The 15,025-nt window shown below is 38.6% G+C and overlaps 1 protein-coding gene across 10 annotated transcripts in view; it reads left to right on the top strand.

The window, feature by feature from the left end:
- The window catches only part of NCKAP5 (NCK associated protein 5), a 257,106-nt gene that overhangs the window by 155,336 nt on the left and 86,745 nt on the right, over positions 1-15,025 (top strand). For all 10 annotated transcript variants that reach the window (XM_054176887.1, XM_054176890.1, XM_054176884.1 and 7 more), the window contains 2 exons: positions 2,317-2,355; positions 8,955-9,074. In XM_054176887.1, the coding sequence (XP_054032862.1) occupies positions 2,317-2,355; positions 8,955-9,074 (159 nt within the window). The remainder of the gene's footprint in view (positions 1-2,316; positions 2,356-8,954; positions 9,075-15,025) is intronic.

The following is a 15,025-nucleotide window of genomic DNA, read 5'->3' as shown; positions in this document are numbered from 1 at the left end:
TTCATTCTTTTTTCTTTGTACTTTTTATATGAAGACCACTTTATAACATGTATATGTAAACATAACTGTGTAAGGAAGAAGTTAAGCTGAATCTCTTTTATGGCAATACATGAAAAGAAACCTCATCAAATATCTTGGCTATGAAGTTGAAAGGAAAGACAGGCAGTGTAAAGACAAGCAGTATCACCTGCTACCTAATAGACTACGGAACCCGCCGTCTCTATTCTATTTCTTGTTTCACCTTGGTTAACTGCCATTTTACAACCTGCTTTTTCCTGGGACTGAGCTGCAGGTCTGCCTCATATCAGTGGGATTTTCATATATTCTGCTTCTCAGGAGTCAGTTCTTCAGCCTTCTGTTCTCAGTTTCCTCAGTTTTTGGTAGTTGTGACAATTAGTTTCACAGTGCTGTGTTATGCTGTTCATTCAGATCCATGGTTTCTCTTCATACCTGTAATTGAAAATGAAGTAGATTTGTTAGCTTAGCAATTTATTTCCATCTGCTGTAGGAGTGGAATTGCAACCTTATTTGAAATGCAAAAGTTTGGATATGATTTCACTTACTGACTGCTAAATTAATTCTAGTAACTGTGGTACACTTCATGAAAGGCTTCCCACCTCTGTTCCTACTGAAAATCTTTGAATTGTAATAGCAACACAGTTTGCCAAGTTGCTAGATACTAGAATAAAATAACCACATTCTGTAAAGAAATTAGTTGTATATCTCTGTATGGATAACTCACAGGTACTTTCCTTTTAGATACCTAACTTCATACACTCAAAACTGGAAAATCTGTCACATATGCATTGTCAAGTTGTTTTTTCCCATTTGGAAGATTATGCCATTTACACTCCTCCATGCAATGTGTGAGGCTATAGGAATAATTTTGTAGGCTATGCTGTTGTGAGTGACTAGTACACCCTTCAAAGAACCTTTAAGTTCTCCCTTGGTAAAGTAACTCTGTGTCAGAAAGTAAAGAAATAATGTATTCAGTATGGTTTGTTCAATTTTCAGGTAGAGCAAACAGACTTTAAAAGTACATGCCAGAAGGAACACAGTCAGATGTAGATCCTGAAAACCTGTAGGGCAATGCACATGATTTTTCAAAAATGTAACATATTTACTTCTGTTGGTTATTGCTATTCTAATATTAGTCCATGTCTTGTGTTAAATCATGTATGGAGCCATTTTATGGCACCATTGTTCCAGGGGCTGCCTTAAGTTAGGGACCAGTTTGGAGGGAAAAATGATACTAGGCAATTTTATAAGAGTATGAATCAAATGCAACTTTTGGATCTAGCTGAACTGAATTATTCACAGAAATAAATTAGCTTTGACTTTCCTCACAACTCATTTCACATCAATGGTGTGGAGTTTTTTTCTTTAATTTGCCAAGAGCTAAAAAGAATCAATGCAGATTTGGTGGTATCTGCCTGTGCTTTTACTGTAATTTCTGAAAGCCAAAACCAAACAAGAAATCATAGCTCCTGTCTTTTTCCACAGAGTGAGATCTTTAGTTTATCTGCCTAAATGCAAGAGTAGAGAAATAGGCAAACACATTGTATGATGGATGATATATGCTTATATAGTTTTAAATTACATTAGAAACATAAAAGCTAAAAAATCATCCACAGAAAATCTTATCTCAGTCCCTCATTCCATCCTTCCTTCTTCCCCTTCCCTGCCCCTGTACCTGCCGGTAAATATAAATTAGAAGGGATGTATAAAATAAATAACTTCAAAAATTCCCTGTTGAATATATAGTTCTACTAATCAATGGTGTGTAATCTCATTCAAGTCAATTATGCTGTGTGGTGTGAATGCCTTCCAACCACACTCTGATGACAGCAGGTACTTTAATTTTCTGTGGCACTTTATGTTTTCTGCCTGCCATGATAGATGTACCGTTTTGTCAATATTGAATCAAGAAACAATTAAACTTCATGAAAACATTCAGGATTCCATCCTCAGCTGGTAAAAATGAGTGCTAGTGAATGCAGGCAATCCATGCTGATGCACAGAAGCTGCATATGGAACTGCAAAAGTTTAATCTAGTCCAAAGAAGAGATAACAAAAGTTTCCCACATTCCTATCATGTCATACTGGAATTCATATAATACACATTGGTTTATAATGAGGACTAGCACAGAAGTAGTTAACATGCATTTCATATGTTCTTACCAGTATTATCTGATGGAAATACTAGTAAGTAATGAAAATATTAGAATTGGTATAGATATGCCAAGAAGGTATAGATATGCATAAACACACATGATTGCATGAACATACTTAAACTATTTTATTTATTTATTTCAGGTAGCTAATCAAGTTGTTCAGGCTCTACTTACTCAAAAGGTAAGTTGTGATTTGGGCACTGTGGTATAACTTAAAGCTTGCAGATGTTCATTGTTCATTGAGAGATCTGTAGTATACCTTTCTTAAATGATGTTCATTTAGATATCAAGGCTGCCACATATCAGGCCCAAAATTAAATTTTTTCTGGTCCAGTGAGACTGTACATCTTCAAGGCTTGATCATATAGCACCCATATCTAGGTTTTATTGTGTAACTATGTTGAGACAACATCTGAAAATCCTTCCTCCAGATGGTGATGTTTTTCCATTCCCCATCCGTAATGCTCTCCCAGTCCATTCCCATGGAACATAAAAGAGATAAATAACAATGCATGCCAATCGCTGGCATGCCCATTCATATTCAGTGGATGGAAAGACTTCTTGATGTGGGCTTGTGCTTTCCTCGGTAAAAGAGAAGGCTCCATGTATAGAATTAGGATTCAGCTGCTCTACTTGTGGGCTCAGGACCAGCAACAGGGAACTCGTATTTTGTCTCAACCTTTTGATGTGCTTCCTGGGAAGTACTGCACAGGCAAAATTCTTGTACATAGAATACATAGAATAAACCAGGTTGGAAGAGACCTTCAAGATCATCGTGTCCAACCCATCAACCAATCCAACACCACCCAAACATCTAACCCACGGCACCAAGCACCCCATCAAGTCTTCTCCTGAAAACCTCCAATGATGGTGACTCCACCACCTCCCCAGGCAGCCCATTCCAATGGGCAATCACTCTTTCTGTATAGAACTTTTTCCTAACATCTAGCCTGAACCTCCCCTGGCGCAGCCTGAGACTGTGTCCTCTTGTCCTGGTACTGGCTGCCTGGGAGAAGAGACCAACATCCGTCTGTCTACAACCTCCCTTCAGGTAGTTGTAGAGAGTAATAAGGTCACCCCTGAGTCTCCTTTTCTCCAGGCTAAGCAACCCCAGCTCCCTCAGCCTCTCCTCGTAGGGCTTATGCTCCAAACCCCTCACCAACTTTGTTGCTCTTCTCTGGACTCGTTCCAGCAAGTCAACATCCTTCTTAAACTGAGGGGCCCAGAACTGGACACAGTACTCAAGGTGTGGCCTGGTAGGATGGAAAGATTCACTATGGCTTCTGTAAAGGTCTGTTCTGGATCAAGCCATGTCCGAAGTTGCTGTTCACATTGCAAATGGCTGGACATGAAGTGTGGTTGTTTCTGGCAGAACCTAGTGGGAGAAGTAAAACTAAAAATTGTTCAAATGAATAAGTATCTGGAAAAAAAGAAGTAAGATGAAATTAAACAGAGAACAAAACAAGGTAATACATATAAGCAAAAATAATCAGCTGCCCAGAGAGGGTTGGGAATAACTGGTAGGACAATTCCACCAAAATGTGCTCTTTGAGTTGAATGTGATTCCATATTGTCATTTGGCAGGGAGGAGGTGGGGAGAAGACGATATATAAAGATCTGTAACAATAAGCAATGAACCCTTCAATATTCATGAAATGATCCTTTGTGAGATCTAGACCACTTGATGAATGTGACATTATTAAAATGCTTTGGATCATTTAGCTTTAAAAAGACAAGCGTGAAAGAGACATAAATACAGTCTTTTAGAGCAGATAGTGCAAAGAAGAATATAAACTCTTTTGTCTACACTGAATGACAGGACAAGAAATAATATTCTTTAAATGCATCAAGAAACACCAAGTCAAGATAATCAGAAATCTTTGCCACACACCCATATGTTTTCTAGAGAAATACTGGAATAGATTTTTGAAGTCTGACTCCAAAGCCTTCATTATGGACATCATCCATAACGAACAGCAGAATATGTTGGAATGTGCTGCCCAGGGAGGTGGTGGAGTCATCATCCCTGGAGGTGTTCAAGAGGGGATTGGACGTGGCACTTGGTGCCATGGTTTATTAGTCATGAGGTCTTGGGTGACGGGTTGGACTTGATGATCCTTGAGGTCTTTTCCAACCTATGATTCAGAGTGCCATCTACAAATGGGGCAAGCAGGGACTGAGGGTGGTGTCAGGGCAGGTAGAATGGTGGCTACCGAGTGTCAGTGTCAGGTCTGGAGACAGTGATCATTGGCAGCCTTGGTGAGTTCACTGGATAAGTCCATGTGGAGGAGTCAGGTCCAAGCAAAGCCAAGCGAAAGGGTCAGGACTCAGCTCAGGATCAAGGAGGAAGGAGGCTGGATGCAGGCATGGCTACAAAGTGGCTGCTGCAGAGCTCACACATGAACAAGATGACCTCCATGTCTGCTGACTAAACTCCTACAAGTGGGGATTGTGCCTTGACAGCAGGATAGACAAGTGTCTACATCCATTAACATCTGCACCTAAGTAAATGATAAATAAGTGCAGAAGGTTGCATTTGGCTATCAAGGAGAAGGCCAGATACCCTTCTCAGCTCCTTACTGGGCAGACCTTTTCTGGATCGATTTTTTGACATTCTGGATAGATTAAAAGCTGCACAGGAAAATGTTCTGACCCCAGCAAGTCTCTTCTTGGTATCCTGCCCTGAAGATGGAGATGTCCAGGTAAGTGGTAGATGAGTAATGCAAGACTCTGGAGGGTGCAGCTGACCATTCATAGGTAACACACTTCTGTGGCCCCAGATAGTATCAATAATTTAGAAGTAATAACATTCACCTGACGGCAGGGTGAATCCATGAACATCCATGCAGCTGTTACCACAGGTGAAGGTTGAAAGTATCATTGTTCAATCCTGTGATTTTTTGATTCTCAACAAAGGCTTTTACTCTAGAAGAGGGATTTTGCTTTACAATGCGCTGAATTACTCTTCCTGTACTCTGTATACAGATGTGCTATATGGTCTGTGCATCATCAGGGGACTGCTCTCTGCAGAGCTGTTACTGCAACACCTTTTAGAATCATAACTTCAGCTATCTTTAAAAAAAAAATCCCAAATCTGTGTTTGAATACAGCTTAAATGGAAATGGAGGCATTTTCTCTGTTTAACATCTATAAAAACCTCATCCACATTTTGTAATATAAACCCATATGTGATTAAATATTTACCAGAGGGTTTAATCTCAATATATTAATCTCTAGTTTGGGAATATTATGGTTGTTTCCCAAATTAAGAGAGGATCTTCCTGAGCCCCTTTGCAAAGGTGTCACATATTTTGATGACTACATACTTTCTCAATAATGAATCCTCCCAAACCCATAGGAACCAAGGAGTTCATATGGATACAATACACCCAGAGTTGAATACATTTAATAAAGTAATTTACGTAGCATTGATGGGATTTAACAGCTGCTTACCTATTACTGAGTAATAATAGGTAATTTAATATCCATAGAAAGAGGAAAGAGGGTACTCTTCTAAATGCTAATGAATATTAACTGTAAGAGTGCTCCTGACACCATTCATAGAAGTCTTTTTATAAGAAAAGACAGGAGCACAATAGCATACAATAAAGAGGAAATTGGACTCCTCACACCAGTCCCAAGTAGGTAGATACTGGAATCCTAATAGTAAGCAGTAAACAGATAAATCTACCATCGGGCAGCTAAGCAGTAAGACAGAGCCAGTCATGCCACAGAGAGATAACACACCTCTGGGGCATAGTGAGAGGAAGAAAAGCAGAGAGCTTTCAGAAAACGGAGAAGAGTGATTTTGCACAGCAACGCACACCGCGTAGGCTTCGCTGTGAATTTGAAATTGTCCCTCAAGGACTAATTTTTGGTTAAATTAAGTACATGCTGTAATGTAACGAATAAAGCACTGTGTACTTGCCAGTATGTGGAAAGGCTGTGATTCCGCAGAGAGATTCTGGTGACACAAATTGAGTGAGCAAAGCTTGAGTGATTTATCAATGTCACTGAAACCTTGATATGGAATTGCAGTCTTAAATGTGCACTTTTCAAGTATAAAATTTGTTACTATACATATAGAATTTCTCTAATATGAAAGGCTTTTTTTCTTGGAAAAAAAAAACCAACTCTGACTACGGAGAAACTGTATTAAATTGAGATTTGTGCTGAATTAGCCACACAGCAAAATTTCACAATTCTATGTAGCAAAATTATATGGATTTTCTAGCCTTACTAATAGAAAATTTTACCTCTGGGAAATGTAAGTCAGAAAGCCAACAAAATTATATGTGACAAACCTATATGCTGTGATGTTTACTGGAACCATCCATCCTTTCTCCCCCCACCCAAAGACTTCTCGTATTGCATGAGAAGATATGAGTTCTGGGTACTGGATTTTTTTTTTCCATGTGAAACCTGGATCAGCAGTTTGAAATTTGAGTTACACCACTTGATGAAATGATTTTATGGTTTGAGTATCTGCTCTTTGCATATTACCCTTCTCCACAGCAGTGTATTCAGAAGAGTTTGGGGGTTTTCACTCTGGATTCTATATGAAGGTAATTTCATTTTCATCAATGAAATAAAGAAGTTAATTAAAAGTTAAAACAGATGAAGCATCTTCAGAGGAAGAGCAGTGTATTTCTGGCACCTCTAATAAAAGCATTTAATCCCATTTTGGGGAAAGCGAGTCTCATACTGAAGAGAAAAAGTAATAGAGATGCTCAGGTATCACAGGATGAGGCCAAAGGAGTACCGTAGGTGTATGGGATATTACTAACCTAATAGCTGGTCATTTTGCCCATGGGAGAGGAATTATATGCTTCAGATATTTGGTAGTTGTATTAATTGGTAATTCTAGAGCTTCAGTTTTCTACACTCAAACTTTATTTTACCATACTACTGCTACCTTTATGTGCCTCATTTGTCCTCTGGGCTGCGTGTGGTATTACCACTGGCACAGTTTATAGCATCTGGGCAAGTAATCTACTGTCTTATATTTCACTTTTTACAGAAAGTCTAAAGTTGGAAACATAAATCTTGCAGGTTTAAAACTGTAGGTTAGGAAGGTTTTGAGCAGCGGTATTGCTAAGATTTAATTTTTTTTCTATGTTGTTAGTTTCTGTGAATCATTTTCCCCTTTCAGTGCACTTAGTAGTGTTGAAATGTTAAACACTCTTATAACAGACTCTAAGTTCTCTGATTATTTCTGAAAGGCAGATAGGTATTGATGCTTGCGGTTTCCTAATAGAGATTGCCTTCTGCAAGACCAGAGATAAGAGATCTCACTGATAGGAATCAAAGCTTTAGGGCTTTACAAAACATCAAACTCAAGATTTTTTGGGGAGACATGTTGGAAGGCTCCAGCAATTTTACTTGAACAAGCACCTGAAACAAATAGAAAGAAACTATCAAGAGAAAAATAGCCTGCGGTATCACAAAGTTTGATACATACTATATGTATAAAAAGATGTTTACAATTTTCTGAAAGTCTCAAGATGAGCTTACTTGTGTGTTCACCTATTGTAACTCAGTGCTGGTTATAATGGAGTTGCTCTAGAGCAACTCTATGCAAGAATTTAAGCTGCATCCTCCTCTGAGTTGTTTTCTCATAAAGCCAAAGTCATCATGCTGATAATGATATTGACAGGACAGCATATGGGGATCCAGAGGCCTGTTTCTCCTCCTTCATATGGTAGAAAATAATATCAGCTAGGCAATACCACAGGGCAGCAACTGTCCTAAATTTGAAGGAATATGGGAAAGTATTTTTGAGATTTAAATATTTGATTTTAAATAAAGCTAAATATGTCTACAGCTTATTATATTTGGTCTTTATTAGGAGACTACTATTCCTAACCTCTGAAGCTCTCACACCTCACAACGGACAACTACACCAATTATATTGAAAGACTGGGTGTCACATCCTTTTCTATCTCCAAAGTCTTCTTTTTGATAGAATCCTGTGGTAAAGAAAAGTGCATCTTAATTTGAAGTTAGATAGATAGATAGATAGATAGATAGATAGATAGATACAGTTTGCTGCGTGTGAAAGCCATTAAGGGATTGTTCACCATGAACCTGATTCGGCCTTGGCTAGAAGACCTGCATCTTTCAGTTTTAACAGTAATATCCTGGTTTACATTCCACTTACGCTTCTAATAGCCTGTTTTAAGGCTTCTTGGTACCTCAAGTTGGAAGTCTCAGACAAGATCATGCTACCACATGTCTGGTGCACCAGCCCCATACCATAGTCTAGCCAGTTCTACAGTGGCAAGTTGCAGTGGGGAAGATATAGACCATCCACAATATGCCAGCCAGCAATGCTGACTTGGTTATTTCAGAAAAAGCAGGAAGTGAATCAGTCATCTGAAGAGTACCTTGAAGGCACAGTACCACTTGAACTCCTTCCTGGTTTGGTATAGCTTATACTTTCTCCTTAGCTTATGCTTACTACAATATTAAAATCTTAATTGCTGCTGTCTGCTTTGCGTCGGCTACAAAATGAAATACATAGCTAGCAAAGTCACTTTTTACACTAACAGAAAGCTCCAGAAGGGTATGTCAGGTAGCTGCTGTTTCTCAGTACAGGAGTGTTTTAAATGTTGTTTTGCAATGATCAAACAACCAGGGAAAATTAAGTAGTGCATTTCTCTGAGGTGTACTATTTTGAACGTTGTGTATGTATTTTGTCTTAGTATCCAACATTACTTAGAGCTTTTTAAGTGCTTCTATTACTTGCTTTCTAATCTTCCTATTTTCCATGTGCTGCAGGATCTGAGGGAGGAATGTATCAAGCTGAAGACAAGAGTTTTTGATTTGGAACAGCAGAATCGAACATTAAGTGTACTCTTCCAGCAGAAAGTCAAACCAGCTTCTGATCTGCTTCTTCAGGTAGGAAAAGGCCTTTGCAGAAGGAGAACTATGAGCTTTTTATTCTCAGTATTATAAAACCATGTTCTTCTTTTTAAAGTTCTGTCAATAAGCAGGAAATGACAGCTGATAGATTTAGAAGAATTTCTGTTATCTATAATCTGATAATATTGAAAGTGAAAGTGTATGCCAATGAACTATGACTACCTATTATGTGCAAATGTGGAGAGAGCAGCACACCTGCAGAGCAGCTTACTTTTTAGGTGCTTCTTCACTATGATAAATGGAATGATATGGGTTCATTATCCCTCTGCAGGGGTGAAGCTCAGGTTCCTTAGCATTCTGCTTGATGGTGAACAGTGTAATTTCCTGTGAGAAGACAGCCCATTTATTTAACTTTTGCCATATGTGTTACAAGGACTTAAGTACATCTTCACAGGCTTAGAGTGATTTTTTTTTTCTTTTTTTTTTTTAATGGGAGGATGCAGCTGAGAAACCAATTGACCCATCTCCCACTCCTTTGCCTTCTGGAATAATAAGAGGTGTTTCAGTGTCCCTTTTCATTTGGCATAGTCCATAATTGTGAATGAACCAATTGCTTTGTCATTTTCTTATAGAAGTAGAATTGCATTGCAAATGTTCTGACAAATCTGACCATGAGCTAGAGAAACAATAAATGAGAAATAACCACAACTGTGCAGGTTGCTAACAATAGGGCCAATTCTGTTTTTAGCAATGTATGTTATTTTGTATTAGAGAAAAATGCATTCATTTTGGAGGAAAACTTTGGGTCATGTCAGCTAGGTAAATGGTATTAAATGTGTCTTATTTAAATCCTCTGATACGGTGCATCTGTATCTCAAAGTAAAATTTGCCCCTTACACTATTGCTTGGCATCTGAGGACTGCTAGCTCTTGTCTGTTTGGGCCATTGATTGAGAAAACTCACCAGCTGGTGCTTAAAGGCAAGGAATCTCCACAGTGAGAGCAAATAGCTATACTTACTTACTACGAAGCTCTGAAGCACAGGCAGAGGGATTTGGGTTCTTATCCTCAAGTTCTTGTTCTGTCTCTTGTGCCCATTTAGCTATTGTTAGGTGAGAACCTTATCCTTTCTGATTTCTTCTCCCTTACCCTCTGCTTTTTCCTATTTGTTCTTCCTTGATAGACTCCTGCATAGGACTGATCTCTTCCTGTTTTGGTTTTGGTTTTTCTTTTCTTTCCTTCCTTCCTCCCTTCCTTCCCTCCTTTATTCCTTCCCTCCTTTCCCCCTTCTTCCTTCCTTTCTCGAAGTCGTTCATTGCTTATTATTACAGATAGAGCTTTTTTTGCCAATTCCTTGCATGCCAACAAAAAACCCTGGTTATTCTGCAAATGTGGTAGATGTGTTAGATACCATCTGAAAAATGGGATCAGTGCTTTAGCAAGTTCCTTGAAACTGGATTATGTCATCATCATGAAAGAAGTTGAAAGAGATGAACCTACATCAAGTGGAAGAAAGAACCTAATGATCTCGCAGGTTTTCCTGAAGGATTTGAACTGTTCTACATCATTATTCCTGCACAGTTTGGCAGGAACTAATGTGTATAGATTTTTTTATCCCCTTTTCACTTTCTTTGTCTTTATTGGCTGAGGAAAAAAGAGAATTTAGATATTTGCAAAGTGCACATCTCCCAGACAAGAACAAAATTTGCTGTTATATCCCTGCTTTTGCTATGAACAGATTTTAACCCCTCCCAGGGAAAAAAGGGCAGGGAGCAAGTTGTCATATATATCAAAAAATTAGAAACTTCTGTGCCATGTTTTACCAACAAAACCCATCAATCCATTAGATTTATGACTTTCCAGAAATTTCTTTATCCTCTAACTGTTTCTCCAGACTTGAGTGAAGGGTGTGTAGTCTGTGATCTTGCAATCTGAGATGTAAAACCTGAAGAAAGGTGTTTTCCTTGGACTGAAATTAAGCAAATAGTGCTGTGTGCCTGCATAGAATTGAAGCACAATTTGGATTATGTCTTCTTGGAAATGCACACATCCCAGACTTAGGGCAGGAGCTAAATATTTATTTAAATCTGTCATTCTACAGCAGAGTACTAAATACGTGGCTGAGGACATTCTGGTTAAATCATTACCCTAATCAAAGTGAATGGGCAAGAACTGCTGACAGGGGAGAGGAACAAGGACAACATGGTGTTAATTTCACCTTTCCTGTGCTGTCTGATAAAATACAGTTCAATTCTATTGAATGCTGATCTCATCCTAGGAGTATTCACACTCACTACAACTATAAATTTTGAAGATTGCTGCAGAAGAGGATATAAGCTAAATATAAATAATATTTGTGACTTTTTTGCTGCATATCAACTTCTGTTATCTTAATGTTATTCTGTAATTGACATTAGAAGATTCTTATATTAAAAAGTAAGCTTGTTTTTAAGCCATAAACATTCTTGACATCTCAGATTTCAACAGAAACATAGATCTATTTATAAACAATTTTAACAATGACATTCACCACGACTGTATTTTTTTTCTGTATTTGGGTTTAAGCAAATAATACTGTATTTGTTTTTCTATATGTGGGTTTAAGCAAATAATACCTGATTTGTGTGTCTTCTTAGAAATCAGATGATTCACACTTTTGTTTCAATGGAGAGATTGATACAAGTGTTTTTAATTTGACTGCAGAGTAATGAACCAGATACTATACTGGTTGCACTGTGGTTTTTTTCCTCATGCTTCTCAGACAATTCAGAACGAAAACTGATCTCTACCAGTTGTAAAAAAAGTCATGTGGCCTAAACATGAGCCAGCAGTGTGCCCAGGTGGCCAAGAAGGCCAACGGCATCCTGGCCTGCATTAGGAATAGTGTGGCCAGCAGGAGCAGGGAGGTCATTGTGCCCCTGTACTCTGCGTTGGTTAGGCCGCACCTTGAGTCCTGTGTCCAGTTCTGGGCCCCTCAGTTTAAGAAGGACATCGAGACACTTGAACATGTCCAGAGAAGGGCAACAAGGCTGGGGAGAGGCCTTGAGCACAGCCCTATGAGGAGAGGCTGAGGCAGCTAGGATTGTTTTGCCTGGAGAAGAGGAGGCTCGGGGGTGACCTCATTGCTCACTACAACTACCTGAAAGGTGGTTGTAGCCAGGAAGGGGTTGGTCTCTTCTCCCACACAACCAGCACCAGAACAAGGGGACACAGTCTCAAGCTGCGCCAGGGGAAGTTTAGGCTCGAGGTGAGGAGAAAGTTCTTCACAGAGAGAGTTGTTAGCTGCTGGAATGTGCTGCCCCGGGAGGTGGTGGAGTCACCGTCCCTGGAGGTGTTCAAGAGGGGATTGGACGTGGCACTTGGTGCCATGGTCTAGTCATGAGGTCTGTGGTGACAGGTTGGACTTGATAATCTGTGAGGTCTCTTCCAACCTTAGTGATACTGTGATACTGTTTTCATGACCACTTCAGGAATCCTTCAGTGTGAAAATACTATTTCATGCATTTACAGTCAGCGTAAGTACTTAGGAAATCAAAGGGCCTAATAATATTTTAAAAGAAAGAACCATGTTTTCTTAGGGCATGTGGTTGTCTATACTGCCCTGTTAGTTCTTTGCTACTAGGAATATTGACATGCTTGCTGTGTGTAGGGAGTGAAACAGAGGATGTGTCACTCCTATCTTGAAAAGATTAAGCAATGCACTCTTTAATGCAAAATGTAAGGAGGAGAAACAGATAACTGAAGTTGGGTGGTTTTGTGTACCTCTTTGATATTGTAGGTGATTTTTAGGGCTACCTTATCTTACTGTGTACTTACTTTCTTGCTGAATAGTGGCAATTTACAGAGCCACTATTAGGGTAGACAAATAAGGAGAAGCTTGATCACTTTATTTTAAAGAATATTTCATTCAGCTCTGAAATAGCTTTTTTTAGATGATAAAGCACTGGAAAAGTGTCTCTGTCTCAGCACCATCTGAAGAAGAGCAATAGTTTTAGTTAAAACCTAGCACAGAAGAGCAGGTTCTGCCCAAGCAGCCTTCATTTTCCTCAGTTAATGTAGTTGATAAAACAAGATTAAATTTTGCCTCTCATAGCAAGAGAGGTTTGGGAAAGAAAACCAGGAACTCTGTTTTGGTGAGCCACCTCATATTTCATTTGCAAGTGAGACAAGTACTTTGGAATAATAGACTAAGGTTTAAAAATTAGTAGAGCAAAACTGATTGTAAATGAACAGCAAAATCTGTGGAGCTGATATACAAAAGGTTGCTGAAAGGATAAGACAGATCTGTAGAGAGGATACAAGAGTAGGCATAAAGAGCCTTAGATGAAACTTAGCACTTCTGCTTTGCCCATGGCCTTGTATAGCAGCGATGAAATATTTTGAATGTGGATGTCTATACCACTCTACTTCTGTCTTAGCTTTATCTTTCCTAAATTATGCAGTTTTTTTATCAGAGAAACTTTAAACTACTAAAATCACCAAATAACAGTGGTTTTCCACTTCTTTCTCAGGTATAGCATCTCATAGGCTTGTTTTGACCTTATTAGTGGGTATAGACTTCTCAGTTTTAGGACATGGATATTTTCAGAGATCTTTTTATTCTAGTTAGCCCTCTTTTTCCACTCATACCTGAAAATATAGCTAATGACATTGGGCCTGATTCTGATGCATGTCATCCTTTTACCAAAATGATGACTTGTGTAAAGTTACTGAGGATGACACAGGGTCAGACTTTGCCTTCTGACAGATTTCACCATAATTTTTTCATATTATGTAGCTCTGTTTACATAAATTCAGCATGTTTGTTAGCTGCATTGTTCCCATGGATGAAGCCTTGCTTTCACTTTTCACCCAGAAAGTTGCTGTTGCAGTTTCTTTATGAAGCATTCAGAGAATCTTCAGTGAAAACTCTTTAAAAGTGGCAAGTAGCAACATTTATTGAGTGGATTTATTTGATTAAATAAGTAATAAAATTTTCATAGTTAGGAAAGTATAAAATAGTATTTCTTATAATAAGATTTATAGTATCTCTGATCTTAAACTATATTTTCATTGCCATTTTATTTCCATCATAAAAATTCTACTTTATCAACCCCGGAACAAATCATGGAGGATGCTTGAGGCACCTATTTTCTCCTTGTATTTCTCTGGCTAGATTAGTTTTATTTGTTGCTTCTGGACCATCCACATTGTTTAATTTTATGTCAAAAATTTTGTCTTGAATGCTGCAACACAATCCACTGAATTCTCAGAAGGTCAATTTAAATAATAACTACTTTGTTATAGTTGCATTGATATTAGCTCTTCCAGTAACCTGACAGCTCTGCCCTGGCATAAGGGATAGAGTGTAGCTGAACACGCTCAGATGGAAACAGTTGTGCAGCTTAGCAGGAAGGGGTAAATTGCACCAACGACATTATTATATATGGGAAGAAAAAGAGAACAATTAATTGCCCTAGCACCTGACAAAAGGAGATGGAATATCTGGCATTAGAGTCTGACCTGTAGTTCAGTCGTTGTTAGACATGGTGATGTCAGAATGCAGAAGGTTAAAAGTGAAGTTGCATTGCTTTGGAACAATCAGATATACAAAATATTAAAGTATTTCAGAAAGTGAGTATTTGAGGGTTTGAAATGAAAGCTAAAAGTCATCTCACACAGTTAGGAATCAGTTTGTCAGCAGTCCAAAATATAATTAAATAACTGGGTTGTTATATGCTGAGCAGCAGCATAATTCCCACCTGACAGAAGCCAGCTACTAGTCCTGCCTTGTGCCCCCAGGTTCTTCAGAAAGCAGGCAGACTCAAGACCAAGATCAGCAAATTGTAGGTGAAGTTTTGAAACTCCTGCAGCTGACCTGCTTATTTTCTTACTTAGCATTTTTTCCTTTGTATCCATCTGATTGTCAGGGTACTCTTGATCTGCAAATCTGGAAAGTTCCAGCTCCAGATCAAAGTCTGTCTTTTTCTTCTCAGTAAGCAGATAAAT

The sequence above is a fragment of the Dryobates pubescens genome, chromosome 2, assembly GCF_014839835.1.
Source record: "Dryobates pubescens isolate bDryPub1 chromosome 2, bDryPub1.pri, whole genome shotgun sequence".
Lineage (NCBI taxonomy): Eukaryota > Metazoa > Chordata > Aves > Piciformes > Picidae > Dryobates > Dryobates pubescens.
This window is presented reverse-complemented; position numbering and strand designations above follow the sequence as displayed.